This window comes from Stigmatopora argus, chromosome 1, assembly GCF_051989625.1.
Source record: "Stigmatopora argus isolate UIUO_Sarg chromosome 1, RoL_Sarg_1.0, whole genome shotgun sequence".
In the NCBI taxonomy this organism is placed as follows: Eukaryota; Metazoa; Chordata; class Actinopteri; order Syngnathiformes; family Syngnathidae; genus Stigmatopora; species Stigmatopora argus.
The window spans coordinates 15,850,110-15,876,752 of record NC_135387.1 but is presented as its reverse complement, the minus strand read 5'-3'; the positions used below and the strand labels follow the sequence as shown (position 1 = coordinate 15,876,752).

The following is a 26,643-nucleotide window of genomic DNA, read 5'->3' as shown; positions in this document are numbered from 1 at the left end:
TTTTGACTAGGAGGGTCCTCCAATTGTCATCAATAACATTGAAAGACTCATTTACTGCCAGTCTTTGTCTTTAATAAAAATGTGACATCAATTGCCATCCAGGCCAGCCAAAGTTTAAAATGAATAAATAAAATAAAAACAATACCATTTAAATAGTTAGGTGTGATTTAAATAAAATGGTGTGGGTATGTGAGTAGCAGTTCTTCTGTCTATTATTGAGTAGCCATGTTTTTTGCACTCTTGTTGCAAACCACTTTCCTTTCACACGCTCTTTGAAATGCAACGTGAAAGATCCAAATAGTGTTTTTGAGGGTTTTTCTAGACCATGTGGCTAATAAAAAAAACAAAAAAAAACAGGAAGTGACTGTGCAAAAGAGAAACTCTAGGTCAGACCTGCAGCACATATATAAACAATGTTTCTCAAGTCCATAAACTAAGCAAAACAAACAACGGGGAAAACGAAATGCATTTAGCATGACGAAAAGTGACACTCTTGTATTAAGACTGAAAACCAATTTGCAAAAAGTTATGCATTTTCTTCTTCTTCTCCAAGTTACTGTTCAGAACCAGGGTCCTGCCTTTCCGTGTTTTGTTTTTCTAATTTTGAATTTCTGGTCCAGACCCGAAGGACTTTCATAGTATGTAGATGTTGATTGTGTTCTTTTTTTCATCTGGGGATTTATCAACACATTTACTGGCCTGTGTGAGAAATTAATGCAGATTTAAGCATATTGTTGAGCTGATGGGAGATGGCTTGAGGCCTTTTTCTTATTCGGGTAAAAAAAAGATTGACAAAAGATTGCTGTTTGAGTTGTATGGTGGAAATTGATGGAGTTAACTTTATTACCTTTTCCAATATTATGTCTAATGTTGTGTCAAAAGGTGAATGATAGTTTCCTCTAGTGAACACGCCATGCAACATACTGTACATTAAGTACAGGAATGAAAATAACACAGTAATAAAACCTTCTTTTAAAATCTTTACAAATATAAATAACATTAAAAAGGATTCCAGTCAGTAACAATTTCTAATCTTGAGCAGAAAATCCATGTATAGTGACTTCCAAACTATGTTCACAGAAGGCATATTGATGGATTGTTTACGATTGATGTGCTCTCAAGTGCTTATGGTTGCACATGCAACTCACGTCTGTTTAGCAGAACAACTCTCTGTAGCACCCCCATCTGATAAATGGTTACAAATGCAAAAAAAAAAAAAAACCCAGAATGCATATATTTTCCTTTTGAAATACTGATTGTGCATGTGCTGTAAATAAGTCACTTGTGTGGTATTTTCATCAATGTTTGGGCCCGAGGCAGATTCCTTATTGCCTATCCGTGTGTATGGAAAGTAACAAAAATCAACAAGAAGAAACTGATTCAGAGCTGTTGACTGTTAACCAATGACATATGGTAGCTCAAAGCCAGAAAGCCTGTGCCCAGCAAATCTCCCAGGGCCGTAAGGTACGGGATTGAGAAGGTGTCAGGGTCGAGCGAACGGCGCCACATTATACGAACGATGAGATCGGCTGCGTAGATTAAGATGGCCACCTGAAACCAAGATAACACTCAGCTAAGTATACATAAAAGCAAAGAAATATGAATTGAAAACTCAACCTCACAGCATTGATACAGAAATGGGTTGAAATAAGTAGTCAAAATTTGTGATCTTTGGATTTAGTATTAAGACCTTTAACAAAGTTAAAGTGAAATTGAAAAAAGGAGCCAATGACGGCAGAAGGGTTTTTTATAAACCATTATTTGCCTAATTATGACTTTCTATTATATTCTAAACGGACTACCAAAGTAAAAACAAATGTAAACAAGAATCACTATAAATGTACTACCAACTCAGTCCTTTTATCCCTGTAATCACTGTACTTTGTATGAAAGGTGTGGAGATGAAAAGAAAATATGAAATCACCAACAACCATTCAAATGTCATTTTAAATTTTGAGATCTCAATCTAACACACATTTCATTACAAAAGGAAAATGCTAAATTATGAAACCTGTAGAATGCAAGAAATGAAGATCTCACACGACTGAACACTCCTAGTATAGTTCCAGAGTGAATACAATAGTACAAAGTTTATGTACCTGCAGTAGAGCAGCACAGAGGTAGCAAGCAGCAAATGATAAGGTGATGGCCACCTCATCTCCCTGCAATAGAAAGATGGCGTAGAGGAACACCAGATGACCCGGCATAACCAGCATCAGCAGTACACGTGCTGACTTGGAATTCATACCTGTAGGATTTGCAAGTGGAGACTCATGTGAACCATTTATTCTTATTTTACTGTACTATTTCATATTTTTCGAATAGATGTTAACTAAGGTTCAATCAAGAAATAACTCATTTTATTCATCTCGTCCTGCTCAAGCTCATTCTATTGTTTTCTTTTACCCCTGAACAAAACTCCTGATTGTAGATAAAAGTGGTACTCATTAGAATGGAGTCATTTAAACACAAATGCTGTGTCTAGCAAAATATAACAGTAACTGTGCTGTATTGGCACGACAATTCCATTCAAAGCTTCAGGCATGATTGTCGCTGGAAATAATAGCCAACTGCTTCCAAATGACTATGCTTTAATATCTTGATGATATTACCTGAGGAAAAGAATGTCATGCAGGGATTGGGCCAATGCTGCCGCATTTGGAAGGGCAACACTCCCGGGATGCTCCAAAGGTGCAGATAGGTTGACAGTCTGCTGGCCTGAATGGCTACTAAATTGCCTCCAACGCCTAGACCAGGGCAAATTGACAATCAGTAAACCAGTCATTATATACAACTGTATTTTACACCACTGAAAGCAAACGGGCACTGAGGTGAAGATTTTGGCAAGTTTGAGTGCATGTGGTGTACATCCTGAAAAAATGTTCATCAGGGATCTTAAACTTCAAGCCTGAGGAGGAGGGATATTTCACACACCCTAACTGACATCAAATTCTAGGGGTATTGCGACCTCAGGGATTTTTGCAGAGAAGTTGCACTTTGTGTTTTTTTAAGCTAAGTTTGTTAAAGAGTTGAACATAGCACTAAAAATGCTAAATAACTCCTACATGTATTCTTACTCTCATTCCTCTTACCATTAATAACTGGTGTAAAAACAGCCATCCCCACAAAGTTTGGATTACTAACGGTCTTGTCCAATATTACACCTCCAAGGCTGCAAAACACACATAAATTCAAGAAATGTGTGACCACATTAAAAAAAAGAAATTAAATAACAGACATGGGGAAAAAATCCCAAAACATTCACAATAGTGTAAGTTTTGCTTCTACATACCTGCTTATACACATGGCAATTAAAACCGGCTGCCAGCCCGAGTAGAGAATTTCCCTACTCTGAGGGTTCTGCCGGGCCACAAGAACCCACAGGGGGATGAGAGCCAGGAAGACCAGACATACAAGCGGGGAAAGGTACCATGTATCTGTAGACCAAACAGGTTTAATGGGTTGTCAATTCAAAGTGACAATGTCATAAACATTTGTTCAGCACAGTGGCCTACAATCATATATAAAGCAACCATTTTCACATAGACATATTTGAACAGTCAATAATATTTTGTGAAAAAAACAAAACTCCTCAAATGATTAAAAATGAATCAATAACAAAAACAGCAAGAAAGCTAAAAAGGTATATTGGTATTGAAAGTTGTTGACCAATCGTTCAGACCCTTGTGTTAGAAGACTTGCATAGAGTAAGCAGCCTCAGCACACTAAAGTTGGTAAGCCATATGCCAGCTGTATTTACTCACCTATGTATTCATACAGGATACTGCTGACACCTGCCAGCAGGGAAAGGGTGATCAAATCACCCAAACTGGCAGCTATAGGGGTGGCCACATTATCTGGATTGATTCCTACCTTCCTGGACCCGATGATCACTCCAATCATCAGCAAGCCTGTTAGAGAGAAAATAGAGACAGAAAAGTAGTGTCTGTAATAGGTCAAGCCATTCTATATTCAATGACATCATGACTATTCTCTTGATTCAGAATCCTTGTGGGTGACAAATATGAATCTGTTTATCAGATTGAGCAGTCAGTCTTCATAACTACTACCTATATCAGTGACAATTTCTGACAATTTGATTCATGAAAAACATTTTTTTAAGTGTTCGAGGCCTTTTTTAAAAATTGCAAATATTTATTGGTAAATGATGAACTAGAATCTCTAATGAACCATGTTTCATGACATGACTACCTTGTCCATCTGAAACAATTTAAAACACCGGATTGGGTAATGTATGTGTGTGTATGTGCTGGAAATTGGGAGATAATGTTATGATGTAGGATAAAAGAGATTTCCCAAGGTCACTCACCTAAAGAAAGAGCAGCCACAAATGCGGTTACGATGCTACTAGCACACAGAACAGCTGCCTGATTAAATTCAATGCCCCCTCTAGAAATTGCTCCTAAACACACAGCTGAAACAGCTGCAAGGAAGCCTACAACAGTCGCTTGAACCTGGGGAGAGTGAATAATAAAAGCAAAATAAACATTTACAAAACTAAACTAAAGAACCCCAAATTATAACAGTGAATGTGCTGGGTACTATAAGTACCATAGACACATTCGTATTCACTATTCGAATGCACGCGAAGTCAACGACACGCTTCTGAGCTTTTTGATAGCATCAAAGCAATTTCTCATTTCGGCAGTGATATTTCTGTGAAAAACAATAACAGATTTTTGCCAAAGATGTCTGGCCACCAGATTTTCGGTGCATCTCTCATGGAATTGGCAGAAATATTATGTGTGTCAAAGGTGTACAGTAATTTCGACAAATGACGGCCATTGTCGAATATCACCTGTTGACATAACAATGCTCACTAACCTTGACCAATAAAAGCAGACCTTACCTGTATTAGTGCAAGATTGCAGCACACCATCGTCCACTGTTTATTCGGGTCATCAAGTTGTCCTGTGTTGGCCTAAAGATGTGTCAAGAACAGAATTTAGCCAACACAAATTCACAACTACATATGAAATAATAATATGAAGGGTAAATTGGATCAAAAGGGTTATAATTGTTAAAACATGTATTTGGTATGCTTTATGTAGTACAAAATGCAAGCCATATTTATGTAACGTGATTATAAATTTGTAAAACGATGGGGCAGGCAGATGAGCCGTTCATGCCATTAATAATCCCGAGTTTCCAGATGAGTTTCCGTCTTTTTAAAGATCATTTTAATTCCAAAAGCGAGGAGTATTGATGTGTCCCACTACACACATGGTCATCCAATTTCAATTGACCTGTCATTTTAAGCTTTGTTGGATTTGCTGGCCATGTTAAAATCATAAGGATTTGAACAGTGGAAAATTTTTCATGCCAAGAGCCTAGCCCGAGTCTGCTCAATGGAATTGCATGCATCAGAGACTATATGAACTTGTTCTAACTTTAAAAATGAAGCTGAAATTTGCTAGGGATAAGCAAAAATGTTAGGGAATGAAATGTTTGCTTTGAGTTCAAAATAATATGCATATCTTCTTATCTTACAGCAGTGGAGAGACGAGCGGCAAGGGTCATCTCCAGGTTTCCTTTGAGTCCAACCAGAGCAGGAACCAGGATAAACACCTCTGTGATTACTTTGAACACATCCCAATGCTAAAACACACAAATGGAATTGTACAAGTTGAGATGATTGAAAAATGAAATTAACAATAAATGTCCCAAAGTCAGCTGGGCTCCAGCACCCCCCGCAAATCTTGTGAGGATAGGCGATTCAGAAAATGAATGAATACAGTAATTCAACCTTAAATGATGAAGATTATGAAAATGTAATCTTGTTTAAGTGTTAGGTAAGAATCACATGCTGTATTATAGACTAACCTACTAGCCTACTTTAACTAATTCCACATCTCTGGTCGCCAAGTGGCTGCATAGTTTCACAGGGTGCACAAGATATACAGTTTGGAGCCCAACACACTTTTCAGACTTCAAGTCGACACAGCAGGTTCATGGGGTTTAGGTCTTTAAATAGATGCACAGAACAGCACAGCTGCCAAGAAAGAAGTGATACTGAAGAGAGGCAAGCAGAGAAGTGAGGAAAGATGTGATGTTACCTATCCAAAAAATCCTGATTTACTGAAAATGGTTCCGCTATATTCTTGGAAGCAGGGCCAAATGACCCAAGACAATGCAATCACACTTGTCAGTTAATTTTTCAATTTAATATTGGAACATTCTCTATGTTGAATGATGAATCTTTCATGCCCTCTGGATTTCACAATCTTTTTTTGAAATGTGAAAAGTAACCACTTACACTGCAAAGTGGTATTTATTTCAGGTTATTGTTTATTATTTGTATATCTAAGACAGGTTTTAAAACAATGTTGCTCCTTACTATATAACTATAACTAGTGCTGCACTAACCGTTTTTTTTTGGCTGCTAGTACCAATTCCCATGTGTAGTATTGGGCGATGCTGATACTGTTGATTACTGAAAAAATATTTATGAACACTGATGTCCCACTCTATCCTGAAGACCAGGGGTCAACAAATGGCGGACCATACTCTGAATCTGGACTTTTTGAGGGTATACTACTTTAATTGCTGTCTGTTGCACTTTTCAAGTACGAGCTGATTCAGCTTTCTGAGACGAGGTGAATTATTTGTATCTGTTGTATCAAGTGTGCAATTATTTCTTTAGGAAATGCCAAGATTTGCACAAATGAATACTTAAGTAATGTTCAGCAAAATTATTTGAAATACTAAGTTATTAGTATCATTTCCAATTTATATTTGCAATTAAAAAGACATTTGAAAAAATACACATACATATACGTATACTGTATATATGTATATATTAGGCCACTGCTTATCAAGTTGATGGACATCTTGCCAATTTAATTGGTGAGCTCTGCTGTAGAAAGTAAACGCTTTGTTTTGTCACATAAATGTTAATCCAACAATTTTTTTTCCAGAGATTTGCATACTTGTATCAGGTCCATGACGACACCAGCAAAGACCATTCCGAGGCCTGACACCAGGAAGGGCACCACAACTTGAAGTGCAATGAGCCATGAGCTCTCAGGTAGAAAACCATGTTCCGAGTGTGTCAGCTTCCACGTCACACCTCGTAACTTGTTCCCCTGGTAACAAAGCTCCAGCTCAAGATGAGTCACAGCCATGTTATGTGAAGGCGCTAAGTTAATGTAGTCGTGCCAACCCAGCAAATGTAAAGACAGTGAGCAAAGTGAGCAGTTGAATCCAGAAAGAAATGAGGAAAAAAAGCGTGTATGTATTCAGCTCCAAAGAAAAGTTGATCAGAATCGAAAGCTCTTGTGGCCTTCCCAAAAATAAGAGAAAATGTCAAAAAAAATCCACAAAGAACATCAGCCTTCACCTTGACTCCAAGAGAAACATATGAAATGAAGCAATAATAACAACACAAAAAAAAGGCCAATTCAAGGTCTCCTGATGAATGGGTGGGCCACTTGATTCACAAGTGCAAGTGACAACATACACAATGAACCTAAATAAAAAATAAATAAAAATGGTTGCTAATACATTTGCAGTCAATTTAATTTACAATGACTATCATCTATCCAAATGTAAATTTTTAATTCGATATTTAAAGAGAATAATAGACACGATTTAAATAATACAACCTACAGTAAAATATGCTGGCAAGTTTAAGGTAAAAACAACAGAAAATGAAGTTACACCAAGTTAAGGGTAATACTTAAAAGTCAAGTTTTTGGGACGAGTGAAACAGTTTAACAATAAAATTCGGTTAAAATGTGATGAAAAAGTTAGTACATTTGCAGTACTCAAAAAAAAGTTACATTTAAGGGACTCAAGTCAAGAGTGCATTTGGTCAATTCACTTTCATGTCAATAACAGATTTAGCATAACTTACTCGGATGGATCTAGGTTAGTTCCTAAAATGCTGACCACTAGACATAAGGAATGAGAAAAATACTATTTTAAGTCTATTTTCATTCCATTTTTTCAGGATGTCAATTTAAGTTACTTTTTCCACAAGCCTTGCAATGATGCACGACATCATGACCCATTGGTGAGTCAGCAGTGATGAAGTGATCCATTTCTCAGCACAACTTGAGAACACCGCATTCACACAATGACTTCAATCACCCAGACGTTCAGGAGCAAAAGTTATTCAAAGGACAAAAGAATATTGATTTCAGAGCAGTCTTCATCAGATTTAGTTGCCACTTTAATCCTATCAGGATTACCCTTGACCTGAGCAGAACCATAGCCACATAAAAAAAGAAGACAATGTGGCAATATAACGATTTGAGTCCAATCGTCTGAGAGTCTGGAATGAGCAGCCTTTTTACTGCCGTCCGTCCAATGCTTTTCTTAAAACTAGGAGCAGAAAAAAACAGATCCACGCTGTTAATATGCGTCCTGAAATATCCTAAAATGCAGGAGCTGATGTCCGAAAGCTCCAGTTTCTCTCCTCTTTAGAACAGCATCAAGGAAGTGCTGTCCCACTCCCCTCCTCTCTGCTGTGACGTAGCAGATAAGAAGCAGGGCTGTCTCCACTACACGTCATGCTTATCCAGGAAAACAAATGTCCACATTATAGCACGCACACTTTCAAAAATCTTGACTCTCAACCTGGGACCATACATAACGGGATCCTTATTCTTTGTGATCAAACTTCCATATAATACCTGCCATTTTATAAACATGCATTTAGTTCTCCTAGCAGGGGTTGGTCACCGAGAGCCTAGTTCTAACATGCAAGATTTGTAGGACTCAGTTTGGGATGTCAGATAGCTTACTGACACATTCTTTCCACCAGGGTTGACCAGAAAGTCCAGAATGTCCTTTTAATGGGTTATTGTATCAGTAATAACTATTTGCTGAAGGAAGATGACTGTAAATACAACATGTGATTGTTTCATTCCTGCTGTGTGACAGGTTAAAAAAAATATCTGACATAACACAACATTTGAAATCGCAAAAATATGCCACAATATCCTATATTTTCAAATAATTAAAGATAAAGCAACAGATTTTTCCCTGTTGCTTAGTAATTTTAAATGAACAATAGCGAATTAGTTTATTTGTTTATTCTTAAAAAAGGAAAAAGACAGAATAAGTGCATATTTAATATTAAAAATATTTAAAAATATGAATAAACAAAAAATCAGCACCTATAGATGTGTTACTGACTGGAGTGAGGTTAACTAAACACAAACTATTCAATTAGTGCTGATAAATGATTGTCCCGTTTTCTCGTTACCCAAATTAGGGAAAGGGGAGGCTGCCAAAATGAAAGGAAAATAATGTTTAAAAAATAAACAACTAACACTCAAAGAGCACAAACCTCTGCTATTTTTTTTCTTATGCTTTCATTATTTATTTTCCTGAACATGGCTAGTCAAAACAGTGTTTCCATTGCAGAACAGAAACCTTGTCACATACAAACAAATGGAATAAACTACCTACCTTTACATTATCAAGCACCATTCCTGCCATCACCATCCCCATCCCAGCTAACAGGTATGGAAAAAGAACCTGTAGACATATTGCTCGGGATGACTCCTCTTCAATTTTGGCGACTGCTACTTTGGTTCGTGCTTCCGATGGCTTTTTAGGAAGAGGCTGAATGATGGATGGCAAATGGAGATCATCCTGTACTTTCAAGGGACCAGTCAGAACTGCATTAGGAACTGTGCTAGGGCTCTTTCCCTTTGAACGGGACTTTTTATTCTTTTTTCTCTGGCGGGGTTGTTGTGAGGTCTTGTCTTCACCAGGCATGATGTCAGTGCTGGGCCTACTGTCAGTGATTTAATCTATGAACACACAAAAACAATTATATTAAAGAAGATAGTAAATAGACTATTGTTTTATGTAAAATACAAATATTTTTGCACAGCGACAAATTAAGAATCTGCAATGAATTACAAAATGTGTTTATATTTGTTATTTTTTACACTTCAATTGTTGTTAATCTACTGATTCTTTAGTAAACTATTCACAGTGGGGCCATTGTGGTTAGCATGTGTTTCAGTTTAACTTGAGGATTGATTTAAATTGCATTGCTCAATAAATTGTCAGCATATAACACATATGCTGAAGAAAAAAATATTTGAGGCAGTTTGAAGATTTTATTCATTATTTTTTTCAGATGCCATGACGTTGAGAATCTGCACTATAGAACATGAAGCTGTTACAATGTTTACTTCATGAAACCAATTTATCTAATTTTAGGATTACATTTTCCACATAACCTTCTGGAATATTCGCAAGTGGTAATTGCTGAGCACGTTTAGAAATGTTAAAATTAAGGCAATTTAAAGTATTATAGTACATTGACAAAGAAGCATGTTTTGAGGAAGCCTGACTAATATAGAAGGGAGAATCCACTACCAAGCATGTTTTACTACACAATTCACAATGCACAATCGGAATTAAAATATATATGTATACACACACATTAAACTGCCGAAGTGTCCCGGAAATCAGCTAGAAAGCAATCATTTATGTGTATCCATAAGACTGGCATGAGAAAAACAATGAATTTGGACAGATATTCGGTCGACTGCACACCGGAAGTTACCATGCGGACACCCCATAATTTCGCTCCTATGGAAACCTCTGCAAAAGTATACGAGCTCTGTGATTGGCTGGTAAAATAGGGAATGTTGTGAACAGCTGTTAGCCTGCCCCCGTGCGGATTTCTACAGTAGTATATTCCATCATTTCTTAATAATAAAAAAGCACATCTTTGCACCGTATGTTTAAACTCAAATGGTCGATAAATCATCGATAAAAAGAATTACGTTATTTCCTTAGAAGTGATGGAGATAAATAATAATTTGAATCCGGCATACTGACTGGAGTTGTGACGTTTTTCATTTTTCTTTTTACAGGACAGTAAAATTATAAACATATGATGGCCACTTCTCTTAAGAGGAGAGGAATGGTATACGTACTGAATAAGAAATAGATTTAAAAAACAACCCAACAAAAACAAACAAAAAACAACAGCAACAAAAAGCAAAAACGTGTCAGCTCTTGTCCAAAAAACGCAACACACAGTACTATATAGCAGGCTATAAAATGCACATAGGGTACAACTGATTTAATGTGAGGTTAAAATTGAATTTATTGTCCTTACCTTTGTCTTCGGCGTTGGTGGTTTTGTGCATGTGGCCGAGCTCACCGCAAACTTCCAAGAATAACCAAGCTATGTTCTGAGACAGACTGAGTGTGCATGTGTGCCTGTCACCATTTTTAGCCTAAATATATAATCTATATTGAGTCTAAGAATGTTTTTCTTGAGCGTACTCTAATGTCTTGAGTACTACGTGCAATGTTATGGAGCAGTGCGCAAGCATCATGGGGGCCCGTCTTGGATTTCATAGTTGGCAGATTAGAAAAAGTCCCCTGAACCCCCCTCCTCCTGTCATATTCCATCTCTACTAGAGTTGATGACAGCAGCCAATATAATTTACACTTTGTCAGCCATGGAACTAAAATACCTAACACTGGAAACACCATCTCCTATTTTTATTTTATTTTATTATTTTGTTAAAATTTTGATTTCATTTTATTTTTAATAATTATATATATATATATATATATATATATATATATATATATATATATATATATATATATATATATATATCAGTGGCGGGCGGTGCATTTTCTGGTAGCGCCTTCAACGTATCAATCCAACCCTCAAAAACTATTTTATGGCTATAAAACCTCTACTGCAGCTACAGCTGCGACACATAAAAAATAATCAATAAATTAATGCACAAAAATGGGGTAAAATCCACTTCCTAGCAGCAGTTCATGATTAAATACAAATACTGGAGCTTTTCAGACATTAAAACCAGGCCAGGGGGTGATTTTCCCGGGAAAAGACAGCGATGAACGTCAATGGCGTACGGGCAAACATTGCGCGAAAATGGGGTAAAATCCAGCCAAAAACAGCATTTATTGATTAAATACAAATACTGGAGCTTTTTAGACATCAGAACCGGGCCCGGAGTATCATTTCCCCGGTAAAAAGACAGCGATGAACGTCGATACGTCCATATGTGAAATGACAAAAAATGCACTAAAATTAGGTAAAATCCACTTCCTAGCATCATTTATTGATTGAATACAAATACTGGAGCTTTTGAGACATTACAACCAGGCCAGGGGGGTGATTTTTCCCGGGAAAAGACAGCAATGGACGTCAATGGTGAAACGCCAAAAATTAAACTGGGGTAAAATCCACTTCCTAGCAGCATTTTGTGATTAAATACAAACATTGGAGCTTAAATACAAACACTGGAGCTTTTCAGATATCAGAACTTGGCCCACAATTGAAATATTATTTAGGAATACATAGCCATATTTTACTCACCAAAAATCCTTTTTACACAATATCCATCCTCCTTTCTTCCTTCCTTCTTTCCTATCGCCATCGAAGCTAATGATGAAAGTCGAGCCTGTCCTGTCATATTTCCGGCATAGTCCGTTTTGAAAATAACATTAAATCAACACAACAATATACTATTTGCTTGTGGAGCTAAGTTAGCGCGCTGAAAGTGCCCCACACACCATTTTCCCGGCTGTAACAGGCTTGCTAGCTTCGGAGTTGACCGCCCTTTCTTAATGATGTCCATTTTTTTCTGAAAAAGTCAGTCTGGAAAATAGCTTTGTGAGCAAACAGAATCCATTAGTTTTTTCTTCTGTCGGCCATAGTGGGTGGAGTTTGCGATCTCGGCTGCCTCGGGTACTGCTTTGGCCCGCCTACTAGCCAATCATAGTTTGTGAAAGCAATGACATGTCCCAGCCAGCAAAATGCTAACGCCTATGAAAAATCATTGTGGGGTTGCCAACTCGAAATATGATTGGTTAAAAGCAACAGTCTAGTTTAATGCAGCAGAGCCCGCAAGAACTGATTGTGAAGGCTTTGAGGCAGATCTGATCTGGCAACAAATAATGGCTGAAATGTGATTGGTTAAATGCTTCAATATGAAAACACACATCTGGAAGCAGTGCAACCAGGGGGAAAAGCAATGAAAGGAAGCTAACAGACCATTTGGAATAATAAGTACGTATTGATGGACAAAATATACTTTGCAGTTTAGTTACTAGAGTCTCGTCACTAGACGACAATTTATCTGTTTGATCCTTGGAGTTTCTTTTATCTGTCCACTGGGAACAGTGTAAAATCACTTTATACTACAGTTCAGCGAACAGAGGCTCTTCATTGAGCTGCTTTATATATGGAAGTTATACTATTTTAAGAGATAAAGATCCTTTTTGTTTGAGAAATTAAATTGGACCAATAGTAGTTCTCCATTTCACCAGTAGATAGTAGCATAGTTTAATGAAAGCTTTACACCTAGGCCTGCCTGCCTGCCATCCATTCATCTTCCCATCCTCCCATTCTCCCATTCTCCCTCACTCCCTCTGACCCTCCCTCCTTCCATCCATTCTTCCATCCTTCCATCCATTCATCAATCCATCCATCCATCCATCCATCCATCTATCCATCCACCCATCCATCCATCCGTCCATCCAACCCACCTACCCACCCACCCAGAATCATTAAAATGTGTGCTTTTAGTTGAGCTGTCAGTTGAACCAGTTTCACTCGAGAAGTCTGAAGTTTCATCACTTTCTCATCCTTTGAGAATCTATGCAGGCCAAACCCTTCTTTCAACATCTTGCTACACTCAGGAACTATGAATTTTATAGATTTATTTTCTTTTGTTACAAATAAGTTTGGGGGGAAAACAGAACAATCATTCAACTGGGATAAGCGCTAACACACTACTATTGAAGAAAAAGGGCACATAGAAAGAGATGATGTTAAAATCATACAGTAATAGCATATTGTAATTAAGCAGATGGTTTGTGATTAAAAGGTTTGTACATAATAATTTTGTTACAATGGAAATGCCAACATCATTTTTTGAAGTAGAATTTGCATAAAAATATAGATTATTTGTTGAAAAGAATTTGGACTTTCCTCCAAATTCCTAGATAGTTACAACTGTTTATGTAGAACATGGATATTCAAAACAATATTCCTTGACTGGTTGTTTATTTATGTACTGTGCACGATGTAGTTTCACACTGGCTAAATTAGACCATCCATTCCCTGCACCCCATTTACACCTCAATGGGATATGAGTTATATATACTATGTCATTACATACATACACACAAACATACATGTGCATCTGTCCATATGTATGACATGTCACAGAATTATGTGTAGTACTGTTTCTCTGTCCCTTTTAAAGCCTACCACCGACAGGATCCTTGTTGATAAGCATAGTGCCAGATTGATAGGTAGTCATGTGTTTCCAGGGTCTCTGGCAAGCATGGTGGAAAGTATCATGGTTATGTGTAATGTGACTATAAATAAATCTTCTGGTCTTGTGCTGCCAGCTATGCTATCAGGGAGATTGGCTGTAAGCTTGTTTAAAAGCATTAGCGTTAGAAATTGAGACAACTCTCTATTTATGAATTATGTAGCATTGTAATTTCTAAATGCATGACATAGAATTAAGTATTACCTCTTTTTAGTTATTAGAATCCCTGCTGTCTACATTGCAAATTTAGATATTTTACATATTTATATTGCGAAGTTCTTTGATTCAGAAGTTGCAAATTACAGATATAATTCCATACTGCAACATAGAGATTTTCTTAAAAGAGTAAAATAAAGCAACTCCTATATACTTTAGGGCCGGGTAGTTGTGTGTGACTTTGACTTCGCTGACTTTATCACTGTTCAGAATCACACACTTACAAACATACACACAGTACACACTAAGCTACACTATCACACTAACACATCATTTCACCTACTTTTACAACATTTCTTTTTCTATAAAAAACTTTCTTTTGTCACCACCCTAAATGGGTAAAAGTTGAACCTGTTTCCTAACTTGGCTGGTTATGCAAAGGGCTTCTGGAAAAAAATGATCTTCATCCCAATTTCCTCATGTGGTTTTACCAGTTTTACTTTTTCAGTTTAAAGAAGAATCAAAATCATGACCCTGAATTTATAGCTATTGCACCTGCCTTCAAAAAAGGAGAGTCCTTCATTGAAAATACAAATTTGAAACTAATAACAATCCCTGCCTTGGAGTGAAAAATGTGCATAAAGAAAACAAAAATGGATAGCATGGGTAGAACATTCAAACTGCACACAGGGAGGGCGGAGCCCATGATTAAATCTTTGTGGCGTCCTTTTTATATTAGCGACGCAACATTCAAATTAAAATCAATGTAGAAAAACAAGTTTGCACTAGTTTTGGAAGATGAGCAATAACAAGCCCTGCATGCAGGTAAAAGCTCACCTTGGCATGAATATTAAGTGTGTTGCAGTTTTATTTGTTGTGATTAAGTCACATTTATGAGTGAACAGTGGAAGTGTACGCCAAGGGCTGCTCATATGCAAGTGTTCCATCTGGGGAAAAGGCCAATACTTCAGCAGAGAAGAAATATTTCCAGGGTAACTAGGTCATTGTGGACCATGTACTTTTAACACTTCTCGAGAACGCATTGCTAACATTTCCTAGGGAGTCACATTCCTCAAGTGTAATTTTAAAATTGCAGACTGAGAAAAAGAAGTGTTTTGCTATTCTATGGACCAGTTTATAGTCATTGTCATTGTCATGGTGTGTACATACAGTATGGTATATGAAAAGATTGCCAAAGACATCACATATATGGATCTTTATATATGAACCTACTTGATGAGCTTGCACTGCATGTGCATATGAAGTGAGTGTGGATGAGTCTGAGCTGTCATTATGTGTTGACTTAATACAGTGTGCGTATTGTGTCTATGCCGAGATTGCATAATCCGGTTGAGGTTTGGCAGCGTGATGGATAATTGGTTCTAGTTATACAGTTATAAATGCCAGCACCTTTACTCAATGATGTTGTGTCATTACACTACCATGGCTGTATGCTCACACAAGCTCAGAGTTCATCATGCATCCTAAATGTGATAATTTTATGGAAAAACATCATGGAGATGGTTTCATTTCATTAGCGGCCAATCCACACAGTAAAGGCACACAAAAACATGCACGTTTATTGGCCACATATGATTAACTTGTGTTTTCACTCTAACTTTTGACTTGTCACTGAACCTTTGTAGTTGTCTCTATGTATTTCCAATTCATGCTATGTTACAACTTAAAAAATGTTTATTCTGTTCTTTTGTGAACTAGGTCTATTGTTTTCTTTTTTCTTTTCACTATTTACAAAAAAAGTTGATAATTATAGAGGTGAAAACCTGTACACACCATTTTTCTAGGTTTGTCTGCCCTATGTATTGGCACTGGTGCTATCCAGTTAGATTTTTGTTTCCATAATAGCAAAGGTGGGAAAAGCCTGTTACACCAACCTGTTATCAGGCGTCCCAGATTCTTAAGTAAGAGCCAGGACCGTTTTTGCTTGTAACCAATTGTGATGCCCTTTTTTAAATCAAAGACCCATTTCAAGCATGGTTGGGTGTCGCAAAGTTTGCAGTGGCTATTAAAAAAGTTGGTTGAGACTCTGTGTTACAAAATGGGCCCGTTAGAAAGTGAAAGGTTTATGTCTGTGTGAACCGTGAGTGAGTGGCTCAATGTAATGTGCATGTTGCCCGCAACTTTCTATAACACTGAATAGCATATGTGGTATAGAAAATGGATGACTGTCTTAATTGCACGTTACTGACTGTGGTTTGTGTGTGTGTGTGTTGTAGCATTTGACTGCTATATATCTCAGTGGCCCAGGCAATTATTGTGTTTGTCAGAGGTGTGAGGATATAAGCTCATGCTGATCACATTTCGGCCGGCCCACCAAAAGTACGCCTATAAAAATAAAAATTCAAGAAACAGTCCATTCTGCATTAAAATGAAAATAACACATTTAGATGCAAATGTAAAAAACAAAAGAAAACAACGCTCTCCATCGTCTGCCATTATGTGTGTAGCAGCTAGTACAGTTATAACAGCAACACTGTAGTGCTACACGACTTGAAAAACTACATTCACTCACTCTTTTAGATTTATACTATTTAGTAGTTGTTCGATTCTATGATTACGCAGCCTGACCCATAGGTGGCAGCCTCTAGGCAAAAAATGAAGCAATATTGTTGACAACAGGCAATGGTGCTGTTATATAATCGAGTGAGCAAAAAATGTCTTTGAGTCCCCTTACAAAGCCAGTGGCCTGCTGTGAGCAAAGGGAAGCAGCCAGAAGGCAGCAACGTTGTAGAACATACCAGAAAGAAAGTGAGGGAAAGAGAGCTAGTGTGAAATAGAAGTTAACGGCGGACACTTCTCTTCTTTTAGCATGTTGAAATGCCACTGCCAAATACTGTACTGTTTGTTGAAATGTGTGTGTGTCTTTCAGTCAAAACACTCTCCCATAACCACCGGTGTCTCACAATCAGTCTGGTGTGTGAATCTAAAAAAAACAATTTTCTGATAATTGATGCATTGTACAGATAAGCAAACATCATAAAAACATGGAAAAACTGATTTCAAAGCTTCAGAATATAAAGTCATCAAATCTTTTCAAATTTATATTCTGTAATAGTATTCCATCTAACGCTATAGTACAGGGGTCCCCAAACTTTTTCCTGTGAGGGCCACATAACTTTTCCCTTCTCTGATGGGGGGCCGGTGTCAGTTTGTAACAGAAAAAGTGTGACGATCGTAGGGGAGCTTAAAATTTTTATTGTTTTCCAGAAAGCCACACATAACCAAATAACCCTTTCCAGGTTCTTTACAGAAAAAAAGTCAGGAAACAAATAATAACACTATTAATGAAATAAATAATAACTAAATAACCCTCTCTGAGTTCTTCACAGAAAAAACAGGAAATAAATAACACTATTTATGAAATAAATAACACTATTTATGAAATAAATAATAACTAAGTAACTCTCTCTGGGTTCTTCATAGAAAAAAAAGCCATGGAACATTAACTTTCTGTTGTGACATGCACAATCTTCTCCCTTTGCTCTGAAGTTTATGCACGACACCACAGCCGTCATTACAGAATCCCACATCAACATTTTGCAGCACAGTGCTTGCTGGTGAATTCGGCAGTGGACTCGTAGCGGGGCGGTGAGACCCCTTTTTTCCAACTCCCGGTTCATGCGTCCCATTATTAGACCGCGAGTTTCGGCCACCATGCTAGGAGCCCCATCAGTCGTGATGCTAGCTAGCTTTGACCAGTCCAGGTCCAACTTCTCCATGCTTTGGCACACTTTGTCAAAAATATCCTCTCCTGTCCCTTTGAGACTTTGGAGGGCTGCCAGATCCTCGCAAATCTCAAAGTTTGCGCTAACTCCACAAATAAAAATGAGCAGTTGCGCTGTGTCTTGCACGTCCGTGCTTTCATCCAGTGCTAATGAAAAAAAGTCAAATTCTTTCGTCTTCTGCTGCAGCTGGGCATATACATTACTCCCGATTTCTTCAACGCGTCTGGTCATTGTACTCACCGACAGACTTATGGCATTAAATGCATCTTTCTTCTCGGGACACACCTCCTCCGCGACAGTATCCATACATTTCTTAACAAACTCTCCGTCAGTGAAAGGCTTACCGCTGCTTGCTATCAATTTAGCAACCCGAAAGCTGGCCCGAACGGATGCCTGGTTCTGCTGAGATAGTAGTCCACTTTTTTGCTTTGAGAGTTTGTCTGCTCGTATTTGGCCTTGCAAGCTATCGTACTTGTCTTTGTGACAGGATTCATAGTGTCGGCAAAGATTGTATTCTTTGAATACCGCCACCGTCTCTTGACAAATGAGACAAACAGCCTTTTCTTTGCATTGAACAAAAAAATAATTGTTTGTCCACTCCAGGTTAAATACCCTGCATTCTGAATCAATTTTTCTTTCTCTTACCTAACTTTTTCACCATTATTCCGTTCTCAAACAGGTTGCACAGTTTTTATATGCTTGAATAGTCCGCGATGGTCCCAGGGCTCCGCCCTCACCTGCGATCGTCCAGATGTCTCGGTAACACTGCTCGTGCATGCAACGGTGGACGTGCCCGCATGCATCAAAGGGAAACACTCTCCCCGTGCGTGTCACCAAAGAAGCAATGCGAAGCCACACTTCACTGGGATGATTTGTGGGCTCAGCAGGGGTGCAATGAACCAAACACAAGATTAAAACGTCCCAGTCTTCAAGGCCAAATAGGAAAAAAATCCGATAGCGTCTCTGGTATTGTTCAGAGGGCCGGTCCAAATGTGCCGGCGGGCCGTATCCGGCCCGCAGGCCGTAGTTTGGTGACCCCTGCTATAGTACATGTCTCTTCTTGCAAGCCGCTGAGCACCAAGGCATGGTTTTATTCATCAAATGTCAGTGTCTATAACGAATTGAATTTGTGAGTGTTACAAAAGAGCTTTTGTTATTATTTTTTTCCCAGCTGGAAAGTCATCAAAGTGAGTGAAATAAAATGAAAGAAAGAAAACAGAAGGTTTTCATTGCTTGTATGAGGGTATCATATTTCTGCTCCGTTTCAAGAATCATTGACAGCCAAAGCAAAATCCTTGGCTTCAAACAACCCTGCCAAATTAAAACAGATACACTATCAAAGTTCAGATTCTGTGTAGCCCATACTAAATACAACGTGGTCCATAATAAATGAATGCATGAATGGATGGGGAAATAGGGATTGAACAAGAGCGAAGCTTCTTGGAAGAATTCTCTATTGCAAAATAAAAATTTTACTAATATATATATATATATATATATATATATATTATATATATAATATATATATATATATATATATATATATATATATATATATATATATATTATATAATATATATATATATATATCCTGTCATCATACCCTGCTGCGTATGACGAAATATATATATATATATTTCAAATTTCCTACTGAAAAGTTTTATTTTGCCAATCGCAGGTCACATACTGTACAGATAAACAAACAATTATACTCAATTTAGAGTGTCCAATCAGCCTATCATGCATGTTTTGGCGACGGGGGAGTAAGCCGAGACCTGGAGAAAACCCACGCAAGAACAGAGAGAACATGTGAACTCCATACAGGAAGGCCATGGATTGAAATATTGTTTTTAGAACCATAATAATAATAATCGGACATAGGCTTTGTCATCATCATTGACTCGACAAAAGCCTAATTGTCTTCATACCCTGCTGCGTATGACGAAATTGGTAGTGCTTCTCCACAAGGTGCGCTTTCCCAAATAAGTGATAATTTCAGACTCGTTGGCATTCTGCCGTGATGGATACATTGCATCACCCCCCGAGCGCAACCAAATCCCGGCGACTGCAGAAAAGGTTTGCCTCGCAGATGCCAACAAAGAAAAAAAAAACGGATCACTTACCTCTCACTGTCTCCTCACTTACCTTCAGTCAGCCAGTAGGAGACAGATCACCGCCCAATGTCATGAGGTAGACGTTCTCACCACTTAAACACCATGCCAAAATTGTTCCTGTTGAGTTCCATATAAAAGACTTTTAAGACTATCCTTTAGCCTGGAAAATGATAAAGAATGGAAGTTTAGAGATTCAATGGGATACTTTCCAAATATGGAGTTTAATCCATTTATACAGCCTCTGTCAGGTGACTTTGGCCAAAAGAAAAATGACACCCCAAACCGTTAGACACAAAGCACATAAGGTCAAACAACCATTGCCAATCACATTCATTAATGTCTCCCAAACACGGTTGTAGTTATTTCCTCGCCACTTTGTGGTTCTGAAGCGAAACCTTTAGACAAAAGCTATTTTTTTCTTTTTTTAAAGAAAATGGCAGTAGTAGCCCTTCTACTGAAATAAGAAAATATCTTAAAACGTTTGACTGTACACACTTGCACAGAAAAATAATAATACATAAGTGCAGAAAGTTGTTTGTTCACTGAGAAAAACTGCAGTACTATGCTGACAAGAAAGGTGTTTTTTTTACCATGTTGGCATTTTTTAGATATCACATTGACTCAATGGCCACGTATCCTCTTATATAACTTTTTAATGTATTTAATATGTCTTAAATTTTTTGTATGTGTGTTCTTTTTATTGACATTGGCCTGGAAAAATGATTTTCTGGCAAGTAATCAGTCTTATAAGTCTTAGTTGTCAAGAGTGAACAATAAACAATAGCCCAGTCTCTTGCATTCAACACATAACAAAACACTAATGAAAAGATGCAAGCATTCTGTATATTCTGCCATGCATAAACACAACCACATGAGGATAATTTGAAAATCACACACATAAACACAAATACAGTGTGCCTTTCATTCAGTGCTGGATTTGAAGCATGTGGTAACATTTAAAGTTTTGTCTTAGAGACAAAGCTCAAGCTGTGTATATTAAGTGTGAGAGAGATTCTACCTCTCCTCTCTTGGAAGGATAAAACTGGGGTCTTCACAAGTTCCCAAATGTGTGAACATTTCTGTACTTTGTCAGATTTTGGCAGGCATCCAAAAGAAGTTCTGTTTTATTTTGTATTAAGAATCCCACTCACTACCGTAACATTTAAATGCTGCTAATAATTCCAATTTCTCATTTCATTCAATAAAAGATAGATAGTAGAGAGGTCACAGAGTTTGTACATTTGAACAACATGCAGCTAATGCAGGCATTTATGATCTAAATTTGAGACAATTATTCCTGAATGCTGCTTCTTTAAATGAGTAAGGCTTGATGAATCATGAATCCCAATACTATATTCTTTCAGAATGAATGCAAAGTAGGGATTTTCTTGATATCCTTCTTCCTTTTGGTGTGACATCATGACTATTTTGATTAATGTTAATCAATTGTATTCCAGTCTCTCTAAATGTTCACTTTTTTCACTGCTAATTTGTTGGAAAATAACAGTTGTTTCACATAAGACAAACAACAAGTGTGTATGAAATATTCGGGAAAGTGAACTTGCACATACTTGGAAATCTATTAAAGGAAATCACGGCTTGTCGCGGATCTTAATGGGAATGCCTGTTTTTCCCACAAAGCCAAGTGAAAATGTCTGCTCGCTGCCAAAACATAATTTGTAACAAGTGTTAATCACAGGGCTGTCCTAGATGATTTTTTCCCTCCTGACTAAGCTATTGAATGATATTAAGATAATCGATTACTTAGTGACTAATCGAGAGATTATTTTTTAATTCCTAAGAACTCATAATTCGTTAAGGAAAAAAAAAAAGAATAAATAATCATATCTCCTTTTGGTAAGTATAATGATGTCAGAAAATGAGATGAGCTGAGTATTTGTTTTTTGAAGTATTGGACTCAAACCTGAATTAATTAAGTGCATATTTAAGTGACATAAGCAAATAGAAAAAATATTTAGTTGTCATTTAGTTAGCACAACCATGTGACTTTATGTATCTAAATTAGATAAGCTACATTGAGATGTTGACAGATATTATAATTAGATATGACAATGGACTTAAAAGGTTATAAAACACCTCAAACTTAATGACTGATCAATTGTGCTCAGTTCTTGACAGTGATTGTAAAAATTACCCAATAGCTTTAGAAAACAATGATGATCTTTTTTTGCAGCAAGACGCTTTTGGAAGTGAGTAACTTTCCAAGCTTCGCTCAGTGCTTTTGCTACAAAGAATGCAGAGGTTGTTTTAACATTACAATGGCTTGGCAGGACTCTGCTGTGGTCACACACACCCACAAACCTTCACCGCAGGATGCATCCACCAGCAAGCCTTACAATGCAGAGATTACTAGGAGTAAAGAAGATAAACAGATTTCATATATTAAAAAAAAGAAATGATTAAAATGCCTTATCAGCACTTTCAATCAATTGGGTATTTTGATGAAATGATGTCAGAGAGTATTGAGAGACACCCTGGAGGTGTTTTGTATCTTTGTCTTTCAATTGCATCCTGAGATTGTCTTCACATGCTGTTGCAAAAAGGGCAATATCCTCAATGAAAAGCAAATTATGGACCGAGAATATAAAAGTTCTAATGGGAAAAACAACAGATTCCATGTGGATACTGAAAAGTAGGCAATAAATAAGATGCGCATAATTGAAGCAGTGATAGGGATCAGTAGAAAGAAAATTGTAATGCTTACTTGGCTGAGAAATATATTGACTATTCTTTGTTGTAGGCTCTGGAAAAGTTTGCAAATGTCATCATTTCCCATCATTGTATTTTCAACCAACCCACCACACAAACAAACACACATAAAAGATGAAAAATAAATGGTCTCAACATAAACAGCACAAAATCAATGGCACTGTTATGTATAAGACAGTCATCATTTTATAGGTTCTCTCAGCAATGGCCAAACAAAAGGACCCACCTTCATGGCTGCAGCCTCCACAATATCATTTTGAACAGGCAGTTAATAAGTCAATCCACCTAAGTATGTCGTTATATCATTGTCTGTTACTTTACTTTGACCGCAAGGTTCATTATAATTCTTTATTAAGAATATTATTGTTTGCTGACTTACTTCCAGTTTTATCCCAGTTTTATGAATAACAAATATTCCAAAGGTCCTTTAGGAGAACTTCTGTAATCAGGCCAATTTAGAGCATTGTGGTTTGCAAAAGTAAGTTGTCCGGTTACCACTGTACTCCATTTCTTGCAAATTGTTGTGATAACAGTTTTACAAGACTGTGTTTTTTTACAGATGATATATGCCTTGTGGTCACAAGAATGTGGAGTCTAATTTGGGGTTGGGAGAAAATTTAAGTGGTAAAACTGTGCTGGAGAAAAGGAACTGCTAAGTTTGGTGACAGTAAACTGGGAGGCATACATTGGGACAATGGTTAAAACCACAGGACATTTTGTTGAAGTTGGAAGAATTTTTGTAATTATCCAATTTGATATTTCTTAGCAGTCAATGGGAATACAGTTTGATGGAGTTTGTATGTTGTCTACTTTTAGCTATGTTAAAATTGGACAAGGCAGACTGTTGAGTTTTTGAGAACAATGAAAAAGCCAGTCTGGGGACAAAGCCTTTGGATTTGTTTGTTTGAATGGAATGGACATGGAATGACTGGGAAGTGAAGGTTAATGTTGAACTGCACATTTCTAGTTCAAGTTTAAAATACCTTCATTTTAATTCAATTTGAATCTGAAATGTAATGCAATGTTTCTTATTATGTGTGATTACTAATAAGCACATTGGTTTTCAAATTAAAATCATAGAGGGTTCCACAGAAACAGAAAATATGTACGGCTCTATGTATTAGTAATATTATATATTATTAATAAATCTTCCCTACCCTTATCCCTGTCTTTAATTATGTATTTTTTGTTTGTTTATCCTTTTCTGTCTGTTTCCTTTCTCCCTAAAACCCCTTTCATGTCTGCTGCTTTCTCCGATTAAAAAAACAATATGAACAACTACAATGGAAGTACGTAGACACAATTCCTATAAGGCACACAAAAACTGTTGCATCAAAAAAGACACTCAGATTCCCATTATCCATGTACAGATGCTCCCCTACTTACGAACACTCGAGTTACGAACAACGGTACATACGAACATGTCTGCAAATTGTGTTTATGTCGAAAAATGTTCGTAAGTTCGATTTTGTATTGCGCGCCTTTTTCCGAGTAGTGCTTCTTTCCGCCGCTAATACCGACGCCTGGCGCTGAGAGCTCAGCTCACCCAGCATCCACCTTCCTCTGCCCAGTTCGTTGCAGTGCATAAGTTGCGTAAGTGCGTGACGTATCTCCAGTGCGCAAAGAACCTTTTTCATTTTTATCATTAAATATCTCGTGCATCCATTATTCAATATGGTTGGTGAGAAGCGAAAGGCTTTTAGTGAGGGAGGTGCAAGGAAGATGCAAGCCATTTCATTTGAAACGAGTGGCAATAATTAAGAAGCCTGATGCGCGTGAGAAAGTGTTGCACGGGAATACAACTTGAATCGTTCGACCGTCAGTACCATTTATAAACATAAAGATCGAGCAGCAGGATGCAAATATTGAACGTTGCACAAAGTTTGCAAATCAATTGAATGATGCCATACAGTGCTACCGCAACATTTATGATGAAAAAAAAGAAGAAAACTGTGCAATCGTTATTAGATAGCTTCTTTCGGCCAGTTTCTAGTAAATATCTCTCTCTCTAATGTATGTATACAGTACTGTATGTATTCTCTCCATTTTATTAAATGTTTTTTTCAGTACAAACCAATGCTGGTTACTTATACAAGCCTTAAACATACAAATGCACTCATATAAACCTTCAATATACTTATATAGGCCTTAAACATAAATTATAATACAAAATATAGCACTGAATCAACTTACAAACAAATTCAACTTATGAACAATCGCTCGGAATGCAACTCGTTCGTAAGTAGGGGAGCGTCTGTTTAGGCAGCAGAACATGACAAGTAAAAAAAGTAACGTAGATGGTTCACCATGCTGATGTAAAAACATTGACTTTAATGAATGAATTATAATAAACACAAATCCATAGTATTTTTCAAAGCCTGCCAATCTATTTTGCTGAGCAATCCGCAGATATTTAGTTTGATGAAATGTTTAGATGTAATAGAAATAAATATCCATAAGAATCCAAATTCAGATGGTCTCGATAAGAGAGAAACTCCTGCGTAGTCGGATTTCTTGGCACTTATTCCATGGCATGGTTATAATGCAATAAATGTAATGAGGTAAAATAAACTGAGTAAACCGATCCGATATTGGCAGGCTTTTTCTCATGAATGTAGTTGTATTTTTTTACATTTAATTATTGTTTTATTGGCTGTACCTCCCCAGAACTGGCCCGAGTCCTACTTTGCTACTGGCGTGGTGACAATGTTCTTGGCAGGGTGAAATCACTGCAGTGTAACACTACTCACACACAAGTACGCATGCACACACAATTGTTTGCGTGCACATGCGTGTGCGTGTCTGTGCCTATGTGGATTTTGAAGTCTACACTGTGGCCAACACAATGACATGTCATCATCACCTACATGACATTACCTAGACAAAAAAAAAGATTACTGTCTTATAGAGACAAAAAAAGTTATATTTTGTGGTTTTGTCCTCCACTGTACATTTTTGCATAGGTGACCCAATGAACCGGTTTTTGGACTAATTCAAGATTTACAGATTTATTGCAAGTTCTACAAATATGTTTTGGCTAGATATTTTGCTTCTTCTTTTTCCTAAACAATTAGCATTTTTGAAAAATCAGTTTTTTTGTCATAAAGCGGAAGAGCAGGCGTGAAAACGGGATGGACCCAAATGCAGATAAACAGGGAGGCCAGGCAGGGTGGTGGTATCTCGCAAATGTTTAATCAAAGAGACCAAAAAAGTGCAAATAAAGGGAGGGAATCCAAAAATACAAAGGTAAACCAAAAGTTAGCGAATAAAAAATAAAAAATAAAAAAAGGACAGGGCTTTTTTTTTTACCTATGACTGATGAGCATGCAACAAGAAATGTACAAGTAACTGCATAGTACAGGAGGGTGATCTAAATAGCAGAGTAAAGTTGACCAGATGAGAATTATAAGTGAAAACACACTCTCCTATGTCCTCACATATATATGTGTAGTATGTACACCCAAGTCTGTATTAATCCACCACACACAAGCACAGCAACCAACACAGGAAAAATAAACTTCCTAAAGTATTCTATGAAAGAAGCTTGTGTTTGCAGAGTATTTTCTTACCACA

The 26,643-nt window shown here is 37.2% G+C and overlaps 1 protein-coding gene across 5 annotated transcripts; it reads right to left on the bottom strand.

Moving 5' to 3' along the window:
• Positions 1 to 154: 154 nt before the first annotated feature.
• LOC144084044 (solute carrier family 41 member 3) lies at positions 155 to 11,311 on the bottom strand. Of its 5 annotated transcripts, none has more exons than XM_077612323.1 (11): positions 11,114 to 11,311; positions 9,439 to 9,785; positions 5,512 to 5,619; positions 4,871 to 4,942; positions 4,331 to 4,475; positions 3,765 to 3,911; positions 3,293 to 3,437; positions 3,093 to 3,172; positions 2,613 to 2,747; positions 2,100 to 2,248; positions 155 to 1,551 (listed from the first exon to the last, which is right to left on the bottom strand). In XM_077612323.1, exons 2-11 carry the CDS (start codon positions 9,748 to 9,750, stop codon positions 1,381 to 1,383), a joined length of 1,464 nt encoding a protein of 487 aa, XP_077468449.1. In that variant the 5' UTR covers positions 9,751 to 9,785; positions 11,114 to 11,311; the 3' UTR covers positions 155 to 1,380. The 5 variants fall into 5 exon arrangements, with proteins under 5 accessions (XP_077468449.1, XP_077468457.1, XP_077468467.1 ...); XM_077612331.1 differs by having other exon boundaries at positions 9,439 to 9,769; XM_077612341.1 differs by lacking the exon at positions 11,114 to 11,311 and adding an exon at positions 10,429 to 10,574 and having other exon boundaries at positions 9,439 to 9,769.
• Positions 11,312 to 26,643: the final 15,332 nt, after the last annotated feature.